Genomic DNA, 24,526 nt, shown 5'->3' with positions numbered 1-24,526 from the left:
ACATTTTCTCTGAGTGGCCTTATATGTCCAATAACCTGAATTACCATAAATAAAAAACAAAATACACAGGCCCTATAACCCAATAATTTACATTTGACATTATAAGTTACTTGATTTAATTTGTAATTTGATTATTCACTGTGAGACATTGCGTCAATTAGGGATGGGTACCGAATTCGGTACTTTTATAGGTACCGACCGAATTCCGTCGGTACTACCGAGTACCGACTCACGTAAAATCAAACGGTACCATGTTTCGGTACCTGAACGCATCCCTGTGACTGTGAGGGAGTGGAAGAGGAGGCGAGTTCCATACTTTAGCCCTGTAATTAAGTCAGAGACTGACCGGGGGACGTCTCTGCTCTCTACAGCTGCGCGGGAGCTCTCCAAACAGAGCCTGCAGCTGACGGGCGCACGCACTCACCGCGAGACAGAGCTGCAGGAAGATTTCGTTTATTTTATACAGTCTATGGTTGAGACTGACCCTCTCACTCAGACTACCTGCCCTGTTTATAACTGTTCCTGTGTGCGTGAATGCCCAACAAGTAAGTTGTGTGTCCTGTTATTATAAAGAAACAGAGAACTGACTTTTCCCGTCCGCAGGCGTTCACGTGTGTTCATTGATAAACTCCTGAAAGAGCAATTAGAACCCACGAGCACGTCAGCTAATATATCTAATCACCTATATAATCCTGTTTCTGTTCATTTCATGTTAAATTAAATAAATATGTTAAATTAAACAAATTTGAGATTTTTTTAAATTAATATTTATTACCACATAAAAACACAAAAGTACCAAAAATTGGTATCGTTGAGTACCGGTACCGTTGAGTACCGCTACCGATTCCCTGGTACCGGGTATCGGTACCGTATCGGTTCAAATATGAAAGGTACCCATCCCTAGCGTCAATGCTATCGTGTTGCACTGAGAAGTGGAGGGAAAGAGACCCCTGTTAATATAATCATTTAACATTATTTCCGGACATGTAGAGTTATGTAGCTGTTTTAACATTTCACTGTATACTTTTTGGTGTTGTTGTTTAAACGCACTTGTTAAAGCAGTATAATATCCCTTAAGAGAGGAGGAAAATACGTTTCTTTACATTCCTATTTCAACATTTCTTTCCATCTAAGTAAAGCCAGCAAAAGCAACAGAGTCACCCCCGTCCCTCCTGTCACTCATTGTGGAAAACATATTTCTGGACTTCTTTCTGGTCAACTTGTTGGAGACCGTAATGTTGATTGATGCCTTGCTCGGGTGCTGTGGATTTGCTCGGGTGCTGTGGATTTGCTCGTGCATATCACACTCAGATTGATCGTTAACTTTTCTCCTGCCTTCAGTATGCAGTCACTTTTTGGCCATCTTTCTCTGACAGAAGTCGTATTTCGGCTCTTTCCATCCATCCATCCATTATCTTTTCCCATTAGGGGTCACGGGGGGCTGGAGCCTATCCCAGCTGACTTCGGGCGGAAGGCAGGTTACACCCTGGACAGGTCGCCAACCTATCACAGGGCGTATTTCGGCTGTTTCCTCTCGTTTTTTTAAGATCAACAGAGAGTGGACAACTACACATGATACCGGCTAACGTAAACCCCCGGTCCTTTAGATAAACTGTAGATCTAATTACAATCAATGATGCAACAATAAACTGCTTCTGCAATGATACTGAGTGAATGGCCACTTAATATAAAGATGTTTAAATTGGCTCACAGTGAGAATTAAGTGATAATCAAATGATAATTTCCTTTGATATACAGCGTGTTAATGTTCCCTCTTTCATGGTCCCAGGATACTCGGGAAGTAATTTGCTTGATGATGAAGATCGTTCTTGATGGTCCAGATATTCCCTCTCTGAATCTGATAAAAAGAATTTGTAGGTTTTGCTTTTTGTGGGTCAAAAATATTATGTTAGTGATATAGATGTTTACCGCTCCCTTGTCTTTTCCCCTGAGGATAGATTCACAAACAGAGGTTTGTATATGTCTAGAATCCTCTGCTTCTGAAACGGCTTTATGGAGCACTCCTCGTATTCCTCCCAGCAGTCTAAACCAATTGGAGAGCCTGCAACAACACAGCTCTACATTAACAAATGGCTCTTAATGACTTCCTTATTTTTAGTTATTGAGTTATAGTTAAATCCAGGTCACATTTAATAACTCTCAGCCCACGCATGATGACAGGCCCGGCTAATAACGCCGTCTCCACTCGTCAGGAGAGAAGAAAGAGGAGGAGGGGGGGCTAGTAGGAGATATCTATTCTCCCCCAGCTCGGATTAAGCCTTGACTACTACACTCATTTTCCACTTTCCTATTAATGACCGCAGCTACAATTATGATATTAGCAAAATGCAAATGGCTCTAATTGAAGACTCTCAGGTTTTAATAGGAGAAGGGGGGGTGAAGGTATGCTTTATGCTGGAAATGGGACCAACATCATTTTCAGTGTCGTGTTACGGTTAGGAGGCATTATACACAGTGGGCCTCAATCTCTAAAGCACTCGAGATTCGCTTAGCGTCTTAATTGGTATGGGCCGTGCTAATAGCCACCAGGGGTTTTCAGCTGTAATTCTGTCTGCTGATTGGGCCAGGTAAGTGAGTCTTTCTCACTCTCCTCACTCGCCGTGTCTCCATTTCGAGAGTGTGGTCATCTTAATTGGCTGAAGATGGCACACCACATGTTAATTAATGGAAAATGAGGTCAAGTAGGTCAGCCGCCATCACTCCATGGCCTCAGAACGTGGCCCCGGAAGCTCCGGGGCTCATTACGGGCACAGCTGGCACTTCATGTTCACAGGCTCTCGGTATACGTACAGGGCGACATCTCTTCTTCTCGCAGTGTTATCACTCTGTCACACTGTGTTGCTGCTCTTCTGAGGCCAGTTATAGAGGCTCTCTGACAGCAGGGCTCTGTCGGGTCAGTCAGGCCCCGGGCTTAGGGATTACGCTTTCTAACCATTTACAAAAGAACTGTCACCACTTGGTCTTTGGACTGCTGTTTCTACGTCTCAAGTTTTGCTTTTTAACCACTACCACGTTGTTTTGTGTAGCCTCAAGTGACCATATTTGGATGGCAGGGAGGAGCTGGGAGGCATCTCATAGCTATCAAAGATATATTAAGGCTGGGTTCTGTTTCAATTTAACCGATTCCTGATTCCAGAAACACCAGAAACCACATACACACCCATTCAAAAAAGACGACCTTTACAGCAATAATAAACATGTTTACAGCTTGGTTCAAAAAACTGTTTGTGTCTGAAAAGCTAATTTCTCTATCAACACACACTCTACGGGGGGTGAACTTTTTTGTAACTCGTTTCTTTTGGAGATATTAAGCTTACGATCTTTGCCTAAATAAGGGCATGGCTGGCTTGATTGACAGGTGGGCACTCTATAGCTGTTAGCAAAAAGGTTCAAAGCCCGCCTCTTTACCTCACACTAGCTCAACAGACGTTAGGTTGAGTTCAGCATTTCCAATATGGCTCCCGCCAACGTTTGGCTTCAAAACAGCGCTTCAGAAACAGATGGGTGACGTCACGGATACTACTTCCATTTATTATACGGTCTATGGTATGAACCAGGGGTGAAGGGGAGCTCTCTCTGAATTATTTGTCGACATGATTCTTTATCTCTTTGTAAATGTGAACGTGAGCTCAGCTGTGTTTTGTGACGAGACATTACTACATCTGCGGCGGGGCGTTTTCATGACCAGATGACCGCAGCACATCAAAGACAGAGCATTCCCCCTAATTCAGGAAGTAAATGTTATAACAGACGTGCTTCTTCCCTCGCTGTGTCATTATCATCTTTAGCGAAGCTTAACCAAACTCTAGATCGGTTCTTGTAGTCCGCCAATATCCTCATCTCACGATTTTCTTGAAGTGCTGCGTCACATGATGTAATGTTACACTGACACACGAGGTCCTGGCAGGTAAGTAAAACTCTCACTGAGGTTTGATCCTGAGATTTATGTCGATGTTAGGAACTGAAAGGAGGAACCCAAATGCACGTGTCATAACCTATCCACAAATCTCAGAAATAAGGAACCGGTTTCAAGTTAGAACTTGGTCTCTGTACCCGAACCTAGTTATATATATGTATCTAGTACAGTTAGTCTGTACCCAAGACTGCTGCATTCGCTGCCTATTAATGGAGTTAAAGGCACAGTGAGAAGTTTTCAACTGACCTGAAATAGTGTCTCTCTTATACGGATGTCTCTACATGACCTACATAGTCAAATGAGATTATCTGCAACTATATGGTTATGGCTTTGTGCTGAATTTTACTGTGTGAGTTTGTGTCATTTTGACAATTTGATTTTCATCACTCACCCTGAAGTGTCTTTGTTTAGAGCTCTGCTGGTAAAGTGAGGCAGTGAGAAGGAATTTATCAACTAGGAGGAGTTTATTTTCTTTGATCATTTTCTTTTTGCTTCGTACTTGTGTCTGATAATGAAGCAGGATTATCAAAAAGTCTTATGTGCTCTGATGAAGTAGTTTTAGACGGAGAAACTCTACAACCAGGGCTTTGCTGGCTAAAAGAGTTAAATGGCTATGAACAGGATTTAATGTTCTCTGCGCAGCTTTTTGTCTGTGCCCTGCTCTCTAACATGACTGGCCCTTTCTGTACACTCCAGTACCGCTCAAAAGAGGCACATCTGACCACAAGTATGGCAACTTAGAATTCAGAAGCGTCTGAAAAACTAACCTTCATAAGGTGTAGACTAGAAAACATAAAGAGTGTAAAGGAGCTTGGAGCGGACCAACCTGATTAACAAATTCAGCAGCAGGCAGGTGACCGAGGACGAGCTAACACCTGGGGCTTCTCCGGCTCCTGCTATGAGGAGTTGGCTAACTGGATTTGTTGTGATCAATGCCCTTTACTGCTTTCCCTGTTTGCTGTTTCAAAGCAGTCTGCACCAAAGCATTTTGGACAACGCCTGGGTTACAGGTAGTGTTAGGATGTACGCACTTAGTTGTAGTAAATAATGACATTGACCTGGTTAGTTTAGTGAGACTGAATGCTAAGCTAATTAATATTCAGTTGTGTCTGTGCCTCATGATATAAGTGTGTTTTTGTACAACTTTGGTCACATGATTTGTACGTGTGTTGATTTTTTGCGAGCCCCATACATCGTCCTCAACATCCTCTACTTTAACTTGTGTGTGCCATTATGTGGATCTCTAATGCCCCACACACAAGCACTACACATGTGTTGATCTTGTTGTTCATTAATCACTTTGTCGGCACAAAAATAAGAGATACACACACACACACACCAGCTCACAAGCTCCAGTGTGCGTGGTGTGCACGGTCTGGAAGCAGCTCACTTGGCTGTTGAGTTGCAAATGGGAAGCTCTCATCAGTCTTCCCAGCAGGACTTCTGACTGTCACGCTGTTTCCATCATGGCCAAGTAGGAGCTGCAGCTCGTCCCTGCTATCCTGAGCGTGAGAGCTCAGAGGAGACGAGATGGAAATGTGTGTTTAAGCGATGCAGCCATGAGACTACTTTTTGTAAACCCCTGAGCCTTAACAAATGGTCAGAACTGAGAACTGGTCCGACATGTCTTCTCTTTATACAATCACAAATACACATTTTAACCTGCTTTTTATCAGCTCCGTGTTTATTTTGAGCTTTATTTTATTGCAGTCTGCTCATTTAAAGCCCCAGTGAGAAGTTTTTATCTGTTAATGACAATAACTGCAATCAGTGTTGATTTTTTTATCTAACCAAACAAAACTATTAGCATTAAGATAGATTACATCTGTTATTATTTAACATGCCTGACACCTGCTGCAAGGTAAGAGTCGGACAAGGCGGGACAAAACAGCCTTTTTAAAAATTGACTGTGCCAAAGATTCATTGAGACTCATGTTTAAGCCACTGAACGGAAAGATGGATAAAAGACTGGAAAGACTTTCAAGGAAAAGATCAGCAAGGAGCAACAGAGCAAATAAATTATGCTCCAGCTTATTTTACAGGGGGCGCAAAAATTGTCACAACACCAAAATTTCCAACAGGAGTTTTAACAAAGTGAACACGCTCTCTGAAATATATATTTTTTGGCACTAGAATTACTGCAAAGTTAATTGAGGTATTAAATCTTTTATTATTACTCGGCTTTCTTACTCGCGTTCCGGCTGTGTAAGATGCTTGATGCTGGTCGAAACCCCTTGACAGCGGTTATTAACTTTCACTAACATGAGCGACGCCAGAGTCAAACTGATCACACGTCATGTCAAATCAATCCACAGAAAAGAGATCCGGCACATTTTGCTTCTGCTTGTTGATACCACAGACCGTACAGTGAGTTAAACCGTTAGCGTCCGTTAGCATCAAAACAATGTGGCTAAAACGTTAGTTTTGGTTAGCATGCCATTTTCATATTGCATCCTGTCGAGCAATATTAGCAACAGCTAACACGATTCTCCTCTCCATAACTACCTGCTAACCATACATTATCCCTTACTTCTCAAATGCCTGAAATGCTTATCATATGTTAATGGCAGCTGCAGTACTGTGAAAGTGCTGTACTACCTTGATGTAAACAAGCACAGAAGACATCTTGTAGTGCAGCGTGGTGTGGCAGTATTTTGATCAGGGAAATTGAGGTAACCCCTCGACTAGAGCGATGTGTAACCAGCGCAGGCATGTGGACATTAACATATATGAGGACCAAGGCAGGTGGTGCTAGCTCTGCTGTTGTTGGCCACACTCTGCGAACCAATTTGACATTGTTTACAATAGACTGTAATCCTGTTTTGAGCCATTTTTAATACATTTTGAGTGTTTTCTTACCTGAAAGCTAGTCTAGATTTAGATTTCCTTGTTTTTTTCCTAGATTTCCACCTCAAAAAGTCCCTACTTGACACCTCTTTAAGGTTAGTATTTCTCAAACAGGGCAGAGTGTTTAGTGAGATTGTGAAGAGGGGTAGTCTGTGAAATAGCTGGTAGAAAATGCATCAGTTTGTATTCAACAGAGGGAGCCACAGTTGAATTGGTGTTTTCATGGTATTGAGTGTGTATGAGTTGTAGATGTTGATGTGCTCATGAACTTAAAACGCGTTGCCCTTCGCACACGTTTGATTGCATTTGTTTGAAGCAGACGTTTTTATGAATCAGGCTCCACATACACCGTCCTTCCATCACTTCCCTAAGTGTGTATGTCATTCCTGAGCACACTGCTCACATCACTCCTCTCTAACACACTCCATAAATCCTTGGCAGATATACAGCCCATGTCAGCCTCGGCACAGAGCGTCCATCGTAATGTACTGTAAATCTGGAGGAGGACCGTCCAAATCCTTTGTCTCAGATCAGTCTTTTGTCTCCGGGCCTTCAGTCGACCAGAGAAGGACTCCAGAGGGGGAGGAAGTGACTCCCTTGGAGTGTGCAGCAGTAAATCTGACAGCCGTCTTGGTGTGTGCTCGGGCCAGATCAGTGTTTTGTCCTCAGCCTCAATAGGTTATAATTAGCTCAGTGAGGAGGCGCTCTGATTTACAGGTTGACTCAAGCTTGAAACTGTAAACCTTTGCTAAGGTCACCAGGAGACACATCATTTTACGAGGGCTGGACTCGGACTCCTGTGACTACTAAAGACCCTGAAGTTTATACTAAACTTGGTGTTATGGTGTTATTACTGCATTTCAACGTGCAGTTCTTGAAGTTATCAACACTTTTACAACCCCAACTCCCAAAAGTTGGGACGTAAAAGGTTAAAAATACCGAATTTGATGGTTTGCGTAAAGAGATAGTCATGCGGATGGTTATTTTACATGTGAGGCTCACTGGATCCACGGGATGATGTCATGCAGCTGATCCTTACAAAACTCAGTGTTCACTATCTCCCCCCATGAGCTAATTAGCAGGCTATTGTACTCGCTCACTGAGGGGAGCCGAGATGATTCTATGGAACTGATTCTGAAAACTCGTCAGACGTTAACTTCTGTCAGTCAGGATGAAATAACAGATGGTGATATTTCCCCTGTTAATAACATTTCCCTGTTTGTGTATTTGCCGGTTCAGTCAGAGAGAGAGAGTGAGAGTGATGGGGGACGGCACAGAGTTCTAGTTCATCATCTACCTGAAGGTTCTGGACTTGAGCCGTCTATTGACTGACCACGTTGGCCGTTATTTATGGAAATAAATATGGCACCACGTTGAAAAACATCTTTAGTGTATTCACCCCGGGGGAAAAAATGTTTAAAATTGTCTGTAAAAAATAAATATATGAAAGAAATCCGTTTTTGTACTCTAACGGCCAAATTCCAGCGGATCCCTGTCCGATCCGTCTCCGATATAACCCAAATGTAGGGTTCAATCTGCTGGGTCATAGGTTGGGTGGTTTTGACCCAACTTTGGGTTAGAAATTGTGACCCAGTACAATGGCTTAATGGCACATTTGGCTCTCAGTTGACAACAAATAACAGCCCAATTCCACCAGATCTGTGTCCGGTCCGTCTCTGATCCGTCACGGCACCGGAGTTGATAGGTTTCCATTCTAGTCAGTGTGTTAACTTCCACTGGATCCACTCCTTTGTGTTCTGGCTGGGTCTCTGATCCGGCATGCCAGAGCCCTCTGGATCAGATACGAAAGACTTCTATTTTCGCCGGATGCTGGAGCACGACGCATCAATCTCAACAGAGCAGATGGAGCAGGACAGGAAGTCAGACACCAAAAGAAAACTAAAACATCCGCTAAATATTTAAAATGGAACAATTCTTGTTGAGGCTAGATCGTATTTCACTTAACTACAACAACAAACCGTCATGATGAGCGGAGCCAGGCCTGGAGTCAACAGGTCAGAGGTTTTCAGAGGACAATAAAAACAACATAGATGAGGAGAGGAGGAGGAGAATCCTTGATTCAGTAATGCAGGAAAACCTCGGTCACATGTCTCCACCTGTCAGGCGGTCCTTTTTCGTGCTGCGTTCGGAAAATGCAGCTTGTGGGTAATAATCCGGGGATTGAAATTTCCGAACACGGATCTGGTGGAAGTCCGATGTTAAGGAGTAGTCAAGCTAACTTGCCGTTCTTGTGTTTTCTTACAGGAAGCATTAAATCCATGATGTTTCTGAGCTGACTCAGCATTAAAGTGTGATTTAATTAGTTAATCCTCCACTGAAGCATCAAAAAAAGATTGTCTTTACAGAAGAAAATCATGTTGTGCGTTTTGTATGTTCCTAGTACTGAGCTGTATCCTGATGTAATGTTCCTGTGTTTGTACACAGGGTGATAAATCCAAAGTGTTGATGTCTCAATATTGCTCTCAGCAGACGTGATTAATGAAGGATGATGGCTGTTGTCAGTTTACCCTGTTAAGTGTACCCTTCTCTGTGTGCCCATGTTGATTTATCATGTCGTGTGTTGTGTATTTGTGTGTGTGTTTGTGTGTGTCTCTCGTCAGGCTGCTCTTCATAGACACAGAGTTCAGGACGTTGAAACTAAAGGCGGAGGATTCCTCTGGAAGGCAGCACGTCCTCACTATTAAACTCAAGTCGAAGGTAAGACACACTCGCTGCTGCACACACACACGCACACACCCACACACACACACACACACACTCACACACACACACACACACACACACACAGTTTACTGTAAGTACTTTTCACTCTGAAAATTACCCACCATCAACTGGAAAACTCTACAATTTGATGTTGACCTGCAGCCAATCCAAATCCAAACAGGCCAACTCCACCAACCGCATATGGGATGTTCAATTTGCTGATAGCAAATCAGTGATTTACATCTGCACCCCTAAATCTAGGTCAAACTGGAGAGGGTGTGGAGAGACATGATAACCCACTGTGAATGAGATGTAGCACAGATAAAAACATCTCCACACAGACCTCAGCGTGCTGGAAACCCTTCCTCTGCGCATAAGGAAAACCAATACTCCCACACTCATCTGCATAGCTGCTGTCTGCGCTCGCTGCTGAGGGTGAGGGAGGGGGGTTTGCACAACCTCTACCGACTGTAGATAAAGGTAAATGTAGCTCGGTGGAGTAGCAGGGTGTCTGATATGTTTGCATGTCACACATCTGAAAATTGTCAGAGGAGAGGTGACGGAGTATTTCACAAATACAGGCACGTGATGGCTTCGCTTGATTTGAGTTTCTAGATTGATGCATGTAGACCAGATGGCTGAGTGAACCAGATCTCAGAGTGGGATCATTTTCAGTTATTGTTGAATTAAAGTTGCAGGTACCTTCCTTCAACTGGCTCAAGGGTCCCCATGAGTTCCTTCTGCCCCCCCTTATAGGAACCACTAGGCCAGTGAAACGATGCTAGTAAAGAATGTCACTCCAATCAGACGTTACTGCCTCATGTTAACCTTCAAGCATCTTTCCATTCATGGTATGCTGATGGTTTAGGAAAGATGTGTCGGAAATGAGATAAATTAGAAAGTAATCGTCTCTGGAAGCAAACATAAGATAAGATAATCCTTTATTTGACCCACAATGGGGAAATTTACAGCATTACAGCAGCAAAGTGGACAGTGCAAATAATACAAAAAAGAACATGTAAAAGTTGTAATTATCAAATTATTAGTAATTAAAAGTAAATGAGTGCTTTTATTTATTTTATTTGTTATATTTTTTGGGGCATTTTTGCCTTTATTGATAGGGCAGCTCAAGAGAGACAGGAGGGAGGGGGAAGACATGCTGTAAATGCGACGAGAACTATAGCCTCTGTACATGGGGGGCGCCTAGACTGCAAAGCCACCGGCGCCCCCCATAAATAAGTGTATCTTAAGAAAAAAAAATGTACCAAACTAGTGAGTAAATATACAGTATATTTACAAAACCACTGGAACAAGTAAGAAGTAAGCAAATGGTGCCTGCACGCTGGTGTATCCCTTCTGTAAATACATTTGAGTGTAACGTCATAGTTTTAAGCTGCACTGAACTGTCTTAGTTTTGGATCACTTCCGTATGTTACTTTATACAGTTGTTTGGTTGGATACCGTTGGCCTAGCAGTTTGGGGTGGCAGTAGCTCTGTCCATAGGGACTTGGCTTGGGAACTGGGGGTCGCCGATTCATGTCCCAGTATGGACGAAGTTTGGCAAATGGCCTGGCGGCTGGAAAGGTGCTGGTCCATTCGCCTGGGCACTGCTGAGGCTGCCCTTGAGCACGGCACGGAAACCCCCAACTGCTCTGGTGGCGCTAGTTGATGGCAGCCTCCTCACTCAGACATCTCTCCTAAATACATGTCCAGAGCATGTTTGTGCATGATTGTATGTATCGAACTATGTGTGTGTAGTATGACCAAAAAAGAACACGAGTGAAAAAATAGAATTTTCCCGATGTGAATTAATGAAGTATGTTTACCTTTACCTTAAGCGTGCGCCCAATATACAGAGGCTACAGTCCTCATGTATGGTCCCAGGTTCGACACATGGCCTCAACCATTTGCTGCATGTCTTTCCCCACTCTCTACTCCCCACATTTCCTGTCTCTCTTCAGCTGTTCTATCTATTAAAGGCAAAAATGCCCAAAACTATCACTTTAAAAAAAGCAAAAAAAAAACAGCTGTTTAGTATATAAAGGTCTCAGCTGCTCTTACGACAGAAATGTGAGTGACGCATTTCTAAACATGAGAGGGACATTTTGAAAAATGCACTGCTGAGAGGTGTCATCAAAGAAGCAGACACATACAGACAAAAATAAATGAGATGAGGCAGATTAGATATTGTTTAAGTCCTGAAAATTAAGCAGAGTACAGCACAATTAAAATTATATACTAATGTACATCCTACTATAAACGGCTTCATGTATTTCAGAGAATACACACAAACACTGAGCTACCTTGTGTTTTTAAAAGCACAGATATATTGAAATACCTGAAAGAAAACACAGATGATGAGTAAGTCAGTCAAGACTGCTTCTTGTGGCTAAAACAAGTACTGCCAAAAAAAATCAAATCAAAGAAATGAGGATAGGACGGCTGAAGAGAGACATGAATGTGGGGAGTGGAGAGTGGGGGATGACGTGCAGCAAAGTGTAGAGATCAATACTCAAACCAGCAACTACTGCAGCGGGGACAGTCGACACAGTACATGGGGCACACCTTTTTACTGTTAGGCCAAACCTCTTTCCAATCTCTCATATGCATGAGAAGTAAACTCAAGAAACTTCACTGGTGTAATAACATGGAGGCAACTTTTTTCAACAGGTCATACAGTCATAAACTCAGGAGAGGAAGTGCTTGCTGATCAGACTCAAAATGTGTGTATAGTTTTTTTTATCTTCTCTATAACCCAAAGAATTGTGCAATAGTAGGGATGTTGGTGGGTTTCAAAATGATTCAAGATTGAGCTGTTCTTTAAAAAGTAACTTTTCCACATGTAGAAGTAAAGCCACACATCTCTTTGTGTCTGAACCTGATGCGTGTAGCTGGCAGGAGTACAGGTGTCTCCCTGTGTGGTTGTGTATTCCTGGCGTAGTGAGTGAGTGGCAGGGTGAGTTGGTGCTTACCTAAGCCCAGATGACATCCACAAGAGACGAGGGAGGGTGGTGGGACCCCTCTCTGAGCCCACCTGCCCACCTGGCCCTCCTCACCCCTCTGGCACGGGGTAAAAATAGCTTGAAGTCCTTCCTGCGTTCCAGCTGCTTCCGCCAGATCCAGCGCCAGGTCATCCCTCACCAGGCACAGCCAGGGAGGAGGCAGCGCTGGCACGGACGCGTGTTGGGGCTTGGATCGCTGGGGAGTGAGGGAGGAAGAGCTCAGGGGAAGGACGGAAAGTAGCTTGTTGGTGAAGGTGAACAAGGAGGAGATCTGGCTCATAAGTGCTGATGAAAGTCTCTTATTGAGGAGCTTGAGGAGCTCTTGGCTGCATGGGAAAGTTGTCCTCTGATGCTGCACTATTATTTACTGGAAATTCAAAAGAAATGATGTATTCAACCTAAAGCATTAATAAGTAACCAGTTTCTGTCAACACCTGACAAATAAACATGAAAGGAGGGGAAATAGATGTTTCTATAAAGGGCACCACTTTTAAGCTTTTCTTTCAGGACCAACTCACCTGGAATGAAGTCCTTGTTTCATCAGATATTCAGATCAACTATCTTTTACATTTAAAACTACATGACTGTCCATCCTTTAAACCCGCAGCACCCTGCAGAAGCTCCTGAATGCTCAGCTGACCTTCCCATCCCTCTGGCTGTAACATGGACACTTCAGGTATGTGCGCACAAATAAACTAAACTACAGGGTGTCAATTAACAAGCATGTTCTATGTTCTGCATGGTAAAACTACTCATTTAACAATAAGGTCTGGTTGCTTTGAAGGAATACTATAGTCTGTCTCTGTAAAAATCCTGTCTCCACCACTTTTAGACATTTGGAAATCTGAACCCGTAAGTGACAGAGAGCTGTGAATGTAACTCTGATGTTGCAGCCATTACAGCTTGTCTCCTGGCTGCCAGCAGGATAATCTTACTTCATTAGTCATGTCTACCAAACACTAGATGGCATTAAAAAAACTTTAATAAGACTTTTAAAACACTGATGTCTGACACCCTCTCACAAGTGAAGGCAGTGTGTCTGTAAGCCACAGAGCTGTCACAGTCTAAACATTTCTCAAAGACTGGGAACTGCAATATCTGTCCCCTTTTTTTACCTTCTTCACTTTATCGTGGTACAAATGGAAGGACTTGCCAAAGAGGCATTTTTGCAACTCAACCAGTTTGTTTGTCTCGTAGTGCAAGAGGAAAGTAGGCTGGTTCGCATCCCAGCATTGCATAAGACAAGACTAAAGACCTGCACAATGTCAAAAAGTTTGATTGTATGGTAATACAAGTGTTTGACAACTTGTTTAGCATTTTCTTATTCATACAAGTCATCAGAAATAAGCCATTTGATGATCTCTGGCTCTAAAATAATCACAGAAAACAGTTTTATGAGGCAAAACTAGAACGTTTATGAACTGGGTTGCCTATGCCTTTTAAGAAATGATTAAAAAGCTTGTATTCTGAACCCAGTACTCTGAAGCAATGGCTCAAAAAACTGTGCAGGTAAGATACCAGGGCTGCCATGTAGCCTGACAGGTGAAACTTGGGACAAATAACACCTCACTACACTACATACTGTTCAAGTTTCATGCTGTGAACTACATTGCTTTTATAGATACTCAAGTCAGCACTTTTATAAACTCTTCTCTTGTTTCATCTTTAATTTGGCCAAACAGAGGATCCAACTTACAGAGATGTTGGTGTCAGATTCAAACTCATATGCAGACATCCACTAACTACCCAGCTGTACTTGCAGCAGCACCATAAACAACAAATGTAACTTTGTTTTTTTTTATTATAATATATATTTTATAATCACACTTCCTGTTTCATTTTATCCTCATCACACACACTGATTTAGTAAAAATGGCATTTAATCAACATTTCAAGGCGACAGACTTCCAGCTGTGATGCCCTGATGTCAGCTTATTATGCTGATTCTGTCACTTTATTATTTGTCATCTGTAGCAAACACAACAAACAAGATGGAAATCTGTCTTTGCTTAACATTGGTGGTCCAAATGTGGACAGTGATGGATGAGTAATGGAGGGAAGATCAGGGTAACTCTCGATGCAGTACGATATGGTAATTGGACTTATACTTATGTAGCACTTAAAGTGCTTTTTCACTGTTAGTCACATTCACTCACTGATGGTTGAGGATGCTATGTAAAGAGACCATCAGTATTAACTCACTCATTCATAAATGTGCACACCGCTGAGCAACAGCGGAAGCAATTTTGTTTTCGGTGTCTTGCCAAAGGACACATTGTAATGTGACTAGGGATGGATACCTTTCACATTTGAACTGATACGGTACCAATACCCGGTACCTGGGAATCGGTACCGGTACTCAACGGTACCAATTTTTGGTACTTTTGTGTGTGTTTATGTGATAATAAATGTTAATCTGTTTAATAATAAAATCTCAATTTTTTTAAATTTAACATATCTATTTAATTTAACATGAAATGAACAGAAACATTATTATATAGGTGATTAGATATATTAGCTGACACATGCTAGTGGCGTCTAATTGCTCTTTTGGGAGTTTATCAATGAACACATGAATGCCTGCGGGCAGGACAAAAGTCAGTTTTCCGTCTCTTTATAATAACAGGACACACAACTTACTTGTTGGGCATTCACTCACACAGGACAGGGCAAGTATAAACAGGGTAGGTAGTCTGAGCGAGAGAGCCCGTCTCAACTTTATCCTCCTGCAGCTCTGCCTCGCGGTGAGAGCGCGCCTGTCAGCTGCAATCTCCGTTTGGCGCGCTCCCGTGCAGATGCAGAGAGCAGAGACGTCCACCCGATCAGTCTCGAACTTTATTACAGGGCGAAAGTATGGAAAATCGCCTACTCTTCCGCTCCCTCACAGTCACAAGGATGCGTTTAGGTACCGAAACATGGTACCGTTTGATTTTATGTGAATCGGTACTCGGTAGTACCGACGGAATTCGATCGGTGCCTATAAAAGTACAGAATTCAGTACCCATCCCTACATGTGACTGCAGGAGCTTGGTTCAAACCGCCAAACTTCTGATTTTGAGAGGACTGGCTCTACGACTGAGCTGCAGCCGTACGCTATATATGATGTTTATGTATATAAGGATACGATACGCTACGACACGATGCAATAGGATTTGATACAGCACGAAACCACACGATACGATGCAACACGATATCATACATTAATTTACGAAACAACATGATACGATACGACACGGCATGATACGACACGATCTGATAAGACACGGTACGACAGGATACAACAAGATATGATACAACAAGATACGATACAACAAGATACGATACAACAGGATACAATACAACAAGATACGATACAAGAAGATACGATACAACAAGATATAATACAACAGGATACGATACAAGAAGATACGATACAACAAGATATGATACAACAGGATACGATACAACAGGATACGATACAACAAGATACGATACAACAGGATACGATACAACAGGATACGATACAACACGATATGATACAACAAGATATGATACAACAGGATACGATACAACAAGATACGATACAACAAGATATGATACAACAGGATACGATACAACAGGATACGATACAACAAGATACGATACAACAGGATACGATACAACAGGATACGATACAACACGATATGATACAACAAGATATGATACAACAGGATACGATACAACAAGATACGATACAACAAGATATGATACAACAGGATACGATACAACAAGATACGATACAACACGATATGATACAACAAGATATGATACAACAGGATACGATACAACAAGATGCGATACAACAAGATATGATACAACAGGATACGATACAACAAGATATGATACAACAGGATACGATACAACAAGATATGATACAACAGGATACGATACAACAAGATATGATACAACAGGATACGATACAACAAGATACGATACAACAGGATACGATACAACATGATATGATACAACAGGATACGATACAAGGAGATATGATACAACAGGATACGATACAACAGGATACGATACAACAAGATACGATGCAACAGGATACGATACAACAGGATGCGATGCAACAGGATACGATACAACAAGATACGACACAACAGGATATTATACAACAGTATACGATACAACAAGATACGATACAACAGGATACGATACAACAGGATACGATACAACAAGATACAATACAACAAGATATGATACAACAAGATACGATACAACAAGATACGATACAACAAGATATGATACAACAAGATATGATACAACAAGATATGATACAACAAGATATGATACAATTCAACAGGATATGATACGATAGACACGACAGACGAAGACACTCGGTTCCTTACCCACGATGACAATGACATCATGATAAAGCAATTCTGCGATTACGGCAAATTTTAAGACCATCATATAATAAAACATCATGATATCTGATTAACTGAAGAATACGAAATGCCCCCTAGAGTGAAGAATCAATCCACAATGATTCATAATGTAGTGACACACAGTTACATTGGAAGGGAAATAACTGTATAGGGCCATATTAAATTAATGATATGTGATGCCAGCATACAATAATTTGTATTTCAAAAGTCAGCACAACGGTGTGTTGCTGTATCAGTATTTTGTAAGATATGACTTGATGTGTTTGTGGCCCTCTGAGACTTAAACCATGATTGAGGTCTACAGAAACACACTCCTGTGCTAACTACCGTGCATTTTGATAAAAAGCTCCTCCACCTGCTGTAAGAAGACACTTTTGCCCTCCGCCCCTTTAAGTCTAGTTCACTGTAACAGGCGTGAACCTGTTTGGACGTAAAGCCAGCTGTGCTTTCTCTTTGAACGTCTTTGCTTCCTCATTACTGTTTTTTTTTTTTTGCTGTCTTGATTTTTTTAATGCAGCTCTGCTTCTCATCTCTTTCACTGCCTCTGAGTCTGTGTGTCACTTTCTCTTACACACACACACACACACACACACACACACACACACACACACACACACACACACACACACACACACACACACACACACACAGTCTCTGAGATATTCTGTTTGTTGTTTTTCTCAGTCACACCAGCAGTTTTCCATCATAAAAACTACTGCTCCATGTCTCAGCATTGCACTGGACCGTTCTACCCAGTGCTTCAAATATATAACAGAGGGGTGTGTGCTTGTGAATGTGAATGTGTGTGTGTGTGTGTGTGTGTGTGTGTGTGTGTGTGTGTGTGTGTGTGTGTGTGTGTGTGTGTGTGTGTGTGTGTGTGTGTGTGCGTGTGTGTGCGTGTGTGTGTGTGCGTGTGTGCGTGAGAAAGTAGAAATCAGACAGGAGACAGTGAAAAAGAGAATTTGAGCAGAGAGATGCTAATGTGTGGGTATATCAGTGTGTGTTTGTGTGTGTGTGTGTGCTGTTGAGCTGATACATGGCAGGCGTACAGTGAGGACCAGCTTAGAACAGCGCTACCGTATGGAGCCTGTCTGCCTGCTGGGCCGTTGATGGATCTCTCCCACACTGCAACATGAAGTGAATGTGTGTGTGTTGTGTGTGTGTTGTGTGTGTGTATATATGTTTGTGTATGTGCTTGCATCTGTGCCAAGTGTGTTTTTGTCTGATTTGTGAAGTGTGTGTGTGTGTGTACATGTGTGTATGTGTGGCGGGGGGAAGGGCTTGTCTGTCGGCAGTCCTGACATGTTCATTTGAATGAGTAATTATTGCCTGCTCTGTTGCAGGGCCAAGACATGCCACTCTGTGCATTTGTGTGGAACTGGAATGGCAAGAGAAATAAACCTGTGTGTGTGTGTGCGTGCCTGTGTGTGTGAGCGTGTGTGTGTGTGTCTGTGTGTGTGTGTCCTTGTGTCCTGCTTGCAGTCCATACAAAGGTGATTTTTAACAACCAAAAACTGCATAAATTAAGAAATCAATGAGGTCTCATTGTGAATGAAGAGATGAATGTGAGTGTGGCCACATAAAGCCTGGTTTATACTTCTGTGTTGACCCTATGATTTAGTGGATGACGTGGTCCTGAGCACTATGGACTTGTGCGTCATTGTGTCCACGTCGTGCTGCAAACTCTTATAGGCAGTGTAATTTCTGTGCTAGCCAGATCTCTTGTGTTTTTTGCTGCTATGTTTTCTCCTTACTTGTCCGCAGTGAACTATGGTGACCTTGAGCTTGTTGTGTTAAATTGGTGCTGATAAATGTTGCTGTTTATGGTACAGCAATTATTACAAAGAGGAATAGAGAAGGAGACGTCGGAGGACATAGAAAGTACGGCTGATGCACGGCGATTCTGGAAATGTTTGAAATGCAGGAAAATACGATGCTTCCCAACGGACCAATCACAGGGCTTGTGTTCTGCGTTGTTTCAACGTGTAGTGACATTCAAGAGGAAGTGAACGTCAGGCTGTATGCCTAGGCTTCTACGTGGGAACACGGCTACTTGGACCTACAGTGTAGGCTACGGCATCGGTAAACCAGGCTCATGTCACTGTCACTTAGTGCAATACCTGTCTCAGATATTTCCAGTTGAATAAGTTAGAGTTGAAAATAAAGCTGATGCAGAAATTAGGGATGGCCATTTCAAGCCAGTATACTATTCGATGATCATTGGCATCTATTTGGTGATTATTCCAATAATCCCCCCCTTCACATACACATTCACACACACACCTGTCCTGAGGTGCTGCTAGTAGCGGGCACTGACAGTGTCCGCTTTGACCTTTACATCGGTGTTTCTGTAACGCAGCAGCATGGCGTGTGTTTACATTTTACAGCCATGCTCAGTCTCTGGAAATACATGTGAAGTGCTGTGATATTCAGAAACAGAGGAAATTGCAGCAACTGTCCCTAATGTTTTCTTCTTCTTTTGCTATTTAATGCAGTTAGCATTCTTCTTCTTCTGTTGCTTAATGCGGTTAGCAAACAGCTTTAAGACGCTCTATAACCACTGTCTGGCAGTAATACCGTATTACAAACAGGTACCAGTGAAAACGATGATCAATTGTACTTTTAAAATTAGGTAATATTTGCAGTATCTCTTCGGTTTTTACTAAGTGAACGAATATTCAAACATTCAAAAATCATGTCCCATCCCTAGCTGAAATGCAAAGAACTGCAGTTGTTCGAGTGTCCTCAACGGTTTGGATGCAAAAGCCAAGGAAGTCTATAGAGCTCGTATCAAAACGGCCATTTTTACAGCAGAATGAAACATGTTTACAGCAGTTTTTGTCTTCATATCTTACCTGTGTTTGTGACAACTGTTCAGACGGTGTCTCTTTTTATAATCCATCTGCTCTGATTATCTTAAGACAGATTCACATAGTCGGCGTGATGGTACTGGCACGCAATGGCTCAAGCTCTGTACTATCACGGTTCTCACACCAGGCCCTGGCTGGCCTGGTGAATTGCTGCTGTCAGCCAAATAAGTTTTACCTAAATTAAGACCAAAAACTACCTATTATAAGGTTTCCTGAGTTTAGATGTGTTATAAGGATCTATTATTTGAAGAAAAGAGCAGAGTGATGATGAACGGTTAGTTGTTATGGATACATATGTGAATAAAATTCACACACCTTACAGGCTATTTGCTGTGCCTATACAAGAACATTTACAGGTACTACACTCGTTTTGAGGGTTGGGCTTTTAGAAACCATTTTATTAACATTAAACAGGTGTGTCAATTAAATATAGGTGAAAAAAAAAGTATGCAGAGAGAAAGAGACACAGATGAAGACACAGAAAGAGAGGGAGATGCACAAGATTAAATATCACTCTTTGGAAAATATGAATACAGCTTATCCACAGGTTGCATTAAATGTGACGTTTTTATGATGCTGTTGTGCCCCAACCTGAGGTGGTGTTTTGGAATAACAAACCACAACATGACCCAATAAAACACTGAAACAAATTTTAGCTAAAGATAAAGTTTAATGAATGACTTAATTCATTAGATAACTGAAGAAGTCAGAATAAAAGCACTGTGTGAAAACAACGGACAAAGTCTCTACTCAGAAAATATAGAACAGGCTTTTAGTTTGAAAAGCATACAGGAAGTGTCACCATATTTCAAAGTGCATGCCTGGGATGTAATCCACACTCTGGTCAGGCATGTCAAAATAAAATGAAGCCGCTCCGCTGCAGTCAGGCACTGCTCTCATGGCATAATGTGCATAATTAGGCTTCATTGGGGGTGTGGCTGATTTGACTGACAGGTGGGCGTGTTGTGGCTGTTCGACAGGGTGCAAGAAGCTACAGAGAACAAAGATTATGGCCTCACCTGCTGATGTAAGGCTAAGGCCTCAACTCAACCTCTTAGCCGGTATCCAGTTTATCTAGATATTATTTGGAGTCAGCATTTTTATTATTGGCTGGTACCATCTTTGGGCTTCTTGATGCCTTTCTACAATGGGTGACATCATTGAGACTTCCTTTCGTTAGCCTACATGTGTCTCATGTTTCACCATCAGTCATTACAGCATTTATTTTTGGTGCTTGTTGATTCAAAGGTCAGAACAGTTTCATGTAAATAAACATCACAGTACAGATCCTGATTATTTTAAACTCTATATTCAGATGTAAAAGTTTAAATCACATTTCTCTTGGACCTTTAAAAGATGCATTTAGATTTTAAAACCACAGTCCCCTCTTACCTTAGTTCTCTTAATGGTGTTCATCTCCTCCTCTGGCCTTGAATCCTCCTTTGTTGGTTTTCGATCAGGTGTTCTTTGGTACCTTTCTTTCCTCTCGTTGGCCTTGTTGTTGGATCAGACGGCACTTTTTGTCCTTCCTCTTTCTCCTTTGGAACCTTGTTTTCTCATTTAGTCTCTGACTTTAAAAGCCTTCTCCACACACAGATCCTATGAGGCCTCTTCATCTTGCGGGCCTGAATAGACCACCTCATCTGAGGGGTCTCATTGGCCTTCTGATTTTTCGTGTCCGTTTTTCTGGGCTTTTCAACACCAGTACAGCTCACAAGTATCCGTGCAGAGAGGAGTGAATTTTTTTGGCCCAGCTGCTTTAAGAAGCTAAATTGAGGTCAGTGATTCAGCAGATAGCGTAAATAGATAACACTTTAGCTTGGATTCAGTGTCTTTTATTCTTTCTTCCAGCCTTCCACTCGCCCTCATGGTCTTTTCTCAGATACAGTAGGAATTCAATTACCAGCTCTTCTTCCCTGCTCTTTTTTCTCTCTCTGAACTGGGCCGAGCGTAGTTATCCTAAGCTGTAACCGTAATCATGCCACTGGCATTAATTGGGCTGTAATTGCTGAGGCTCTCAGCACCTGGACGATGCTTAATTGTGTGCACTGTGCTGGCACAATGACCCATAATTTTTGGTTCATTTTTTCCCCTAATTCTTTCCCTCTCATTCCATCTGTACTGCTCTCTGACACCTCTATCAGCTTCTCTTTCTCTTCTGTGTGTGTGGGTGTAAAGGAGGATGTGTGTGCGCCTTAAGTTGTTACAGTTTTTACCAACTGGTCAGTTTCTCTCTGCACTGAGTCACTTCTGTTGCCTCCAATGAATTCCAGCCTTTGCAATTGATTTTATAAAATACTCAGATTACTTCCCTGTGGAAATTAAGTATTTCTCCTGGTGTCATTAAAACCTTCATCTGGTTTGTGTTTGCATGTTTTGTCGGCCAGCAAAAGAAAGATGCAGCTTCTTCTTGATATATACACAGCTGTGTGCAGGATGATGTGTCTGTATAGGGGAATATAGGTTTAATAACTAAGGCTGGGTGACAGTGAAAATCTCATTAATATGAATCTTGTGAATAAAGCCAAAGCTATCAGCTCTCCACTTCGATGTTGTGTCTTCATGGTAATCCAACTGCAAGTTGTAGCTTCTAGGCAAGGCAAACATAAATGTAACTTTATATCACAGTGGTGGACTTTGGTGGATACGACGTGAGACGTGACTGTAGACGGCCACATCTCATAATGTGTTTCATGAAATAAATAGACGTATAACACATCTGTCCATGAGGAAGAGATAGTGTTATAGTCAAGACCACATTAATCGAGACCAGAGTGCATCGAGACTGAGTCAAGACCAAGACCAAGGCAGGGCAAGACCGAGACAAGACCAAGACCAAACATACAGTGGGGCAAAAAAGTATTTAGTCAGCCACTGATTTTGCGAGTTCTCCCACTTAGAAAGATGAGAGAGGTCTGTCATTTTCATCAGAGGTACACTTCAACTATGAGAGACAAAATGAGAATTTTAAAGAATTTATTTGTAAATTATGGTGGAAAATAAATATTTGGTCACCCACAAACAAGCAAGATTTCTTGCCCTCACAGACCTGTAACTTCTTCTTTAAGAAGCTCTTCTGTCCTCCACTCGTTACCTGTATTAATGGCACCTGTTTGAACTCGTTATCTGTATAAAAGACACCTGTCCACAGCCTCAAACAGTGAGACTTCAAACTCAACCATAGCCAAGACCATAGAGCTGTCGAAGGACACCAGGAAGAAAATTGTGGACCTGCACCAGGCTGGGAAGAGTGAATCTACAATAGGCAAGCAGGTTGGTGTGAATAAATCAACTGTGGGAGCAATTGTAAGAAAATGGAAGACATACAAGACCATTGATAAACTCCCTCGATCTGGGGCCCCACGCAAGATCTCATCCCGTGGGGTCAAACTGATCATGAGAACGGTGAGCAAAAATCCCAGAACTACACGGAAGGACCTGATGAATGACCTGCAGAGAACTGGGACCAAAGTAACAAAGGCTACCATCAGTAACACACTACACCGAGAGGGACTCAAATCCTGCAGCGCCAGGCGTGTCCCCCTGCTTAAGCCAGTACATGTCCAGGCCTGTCTGAAGTTTGCCAGAGAGCATATGGATGATCCAGAAGAGGATTGGGAGATAATATTAAAATATTAATTTTCACAATCGAATCTCCGTTTTTTTTTAATATTGGAATTTAGAATATTCGTTGACAGCCCTACTACTAACAGGTCTTTTCAAGTGCAATGAGCAGTGCAGGCACATCCAGTGTTTCAAGTAACAAGCAAATAAAAAAAAAATCCCTTTTAAATCCCTCATTGTCCACCACTGAAAACGGCTGCAGGGGGATGATTCATCAATTGCCTTCTCATATCACTTGTATTTCCCGACTCGTAGACGAGCGCGGTCTGGCAGTGTCTGCAAACAGTTTTTTTTGCATGTCCGTCATGTTTCCTGCTCGATCGTTTTTGTTTACTGCAAAACCAAAATGCGTCCATACTTCAGTTTAAACTTCGCAGGAGGTTCCACTAGTTTAAGTTTTCCGCTCTGCTCCCCCTCTGTGCTTTCCGTCATCTCTTCCTGCACTGCGCAGGGGATCATGGGAGATGATGTTTGCTTCTCAGACCGGCCCACTCAATGGCTCCAGAAAAAAACTACACTAGCGGGAGTACTCCGAGTCCCTGTTTGATACCGTCACATGCCACGGTATTATTGTGAGAATTTTGATACCGAAATACCGCGATATTTACAATACCGTTACATCCCTACCATTTACCATTTGGATGTTAACCTGTAAGGAAGACCAAAGGTAGTTGGTGCTAGCTCTGCTAATGTCAGTCTCTCTCTGCAAACCAATTCAACATTGTTTGTCCATCAATCCTGTGATCACTCCTGTGTTTAGCCCTGTTATATAAATTGCGTCATTTATCCTGTACTTATGCTGAGTGTTTTTTTTACCTTTTAGACTAGTCAGCTAGACAGAATTTAAATGTCCATTGAAACAATCAGGATATTAGTTGCTTCTATATATCCCGGCTACTGACTGTGACACTTTTCCTTCCGAATGCCAACACAGGTTTTTCTCACTTAAAGCACTGATAGGAGCACTGTTTGCTCATGAGCTCATTAATACTTCTGGTCCTGACCAATCCCTTACTTGTACCAAAGAATTCCAGGTCGCTACCACAATTGCTTGAAACAGAATCTGCTTGCTGTTGAACAACCTCACATTTACCTTGTATTATAATTGACTGC

General features: G+C 42.1%; 1 protein-coding gene across 1 annotated transcript in view; it reads left to right on the top strand.

Annotated features, from left to right (window-relative positions):
* The window catches only part of fancl (FA complementation group L), a 44,281-nt gene that overhangs the window by 3,972 nt on the left and 15,783 nt on the right, over nt 1-24,526 (top strand). The window contains exons 6-7 of the mRNA XM_034681899.1: nt 9,406-9,502; nt 13,118-13,186. Coding sequence (XP_034537790.1) covers nt 9,406-9,502; nt 13,118-13,186 — 166 coding nt within the window. The remainder of the gene's footprint in view (nt 1-9,405; nt 9,503-13,117; nt 13,187-24,526) is intronic.

This window comes from Notolabrus celidotus, chromosome 4 (assembly GCF_009762535.1).
Source record: "Notolabrus celidotus isolate fNotCel1 chromosome 4, fNotCel1.pri, whole genome shotgun sequence".
Classification (NCBI taxonomy): Eukaryota; Metazoa; Chordata; class Actinopteri; order Labriformes; family Labridae; genus Notolabrus; species Notolabrus celidotus.
This window is presented reverse-complemented; position numbering and strand designations above follow the sequence as displayed.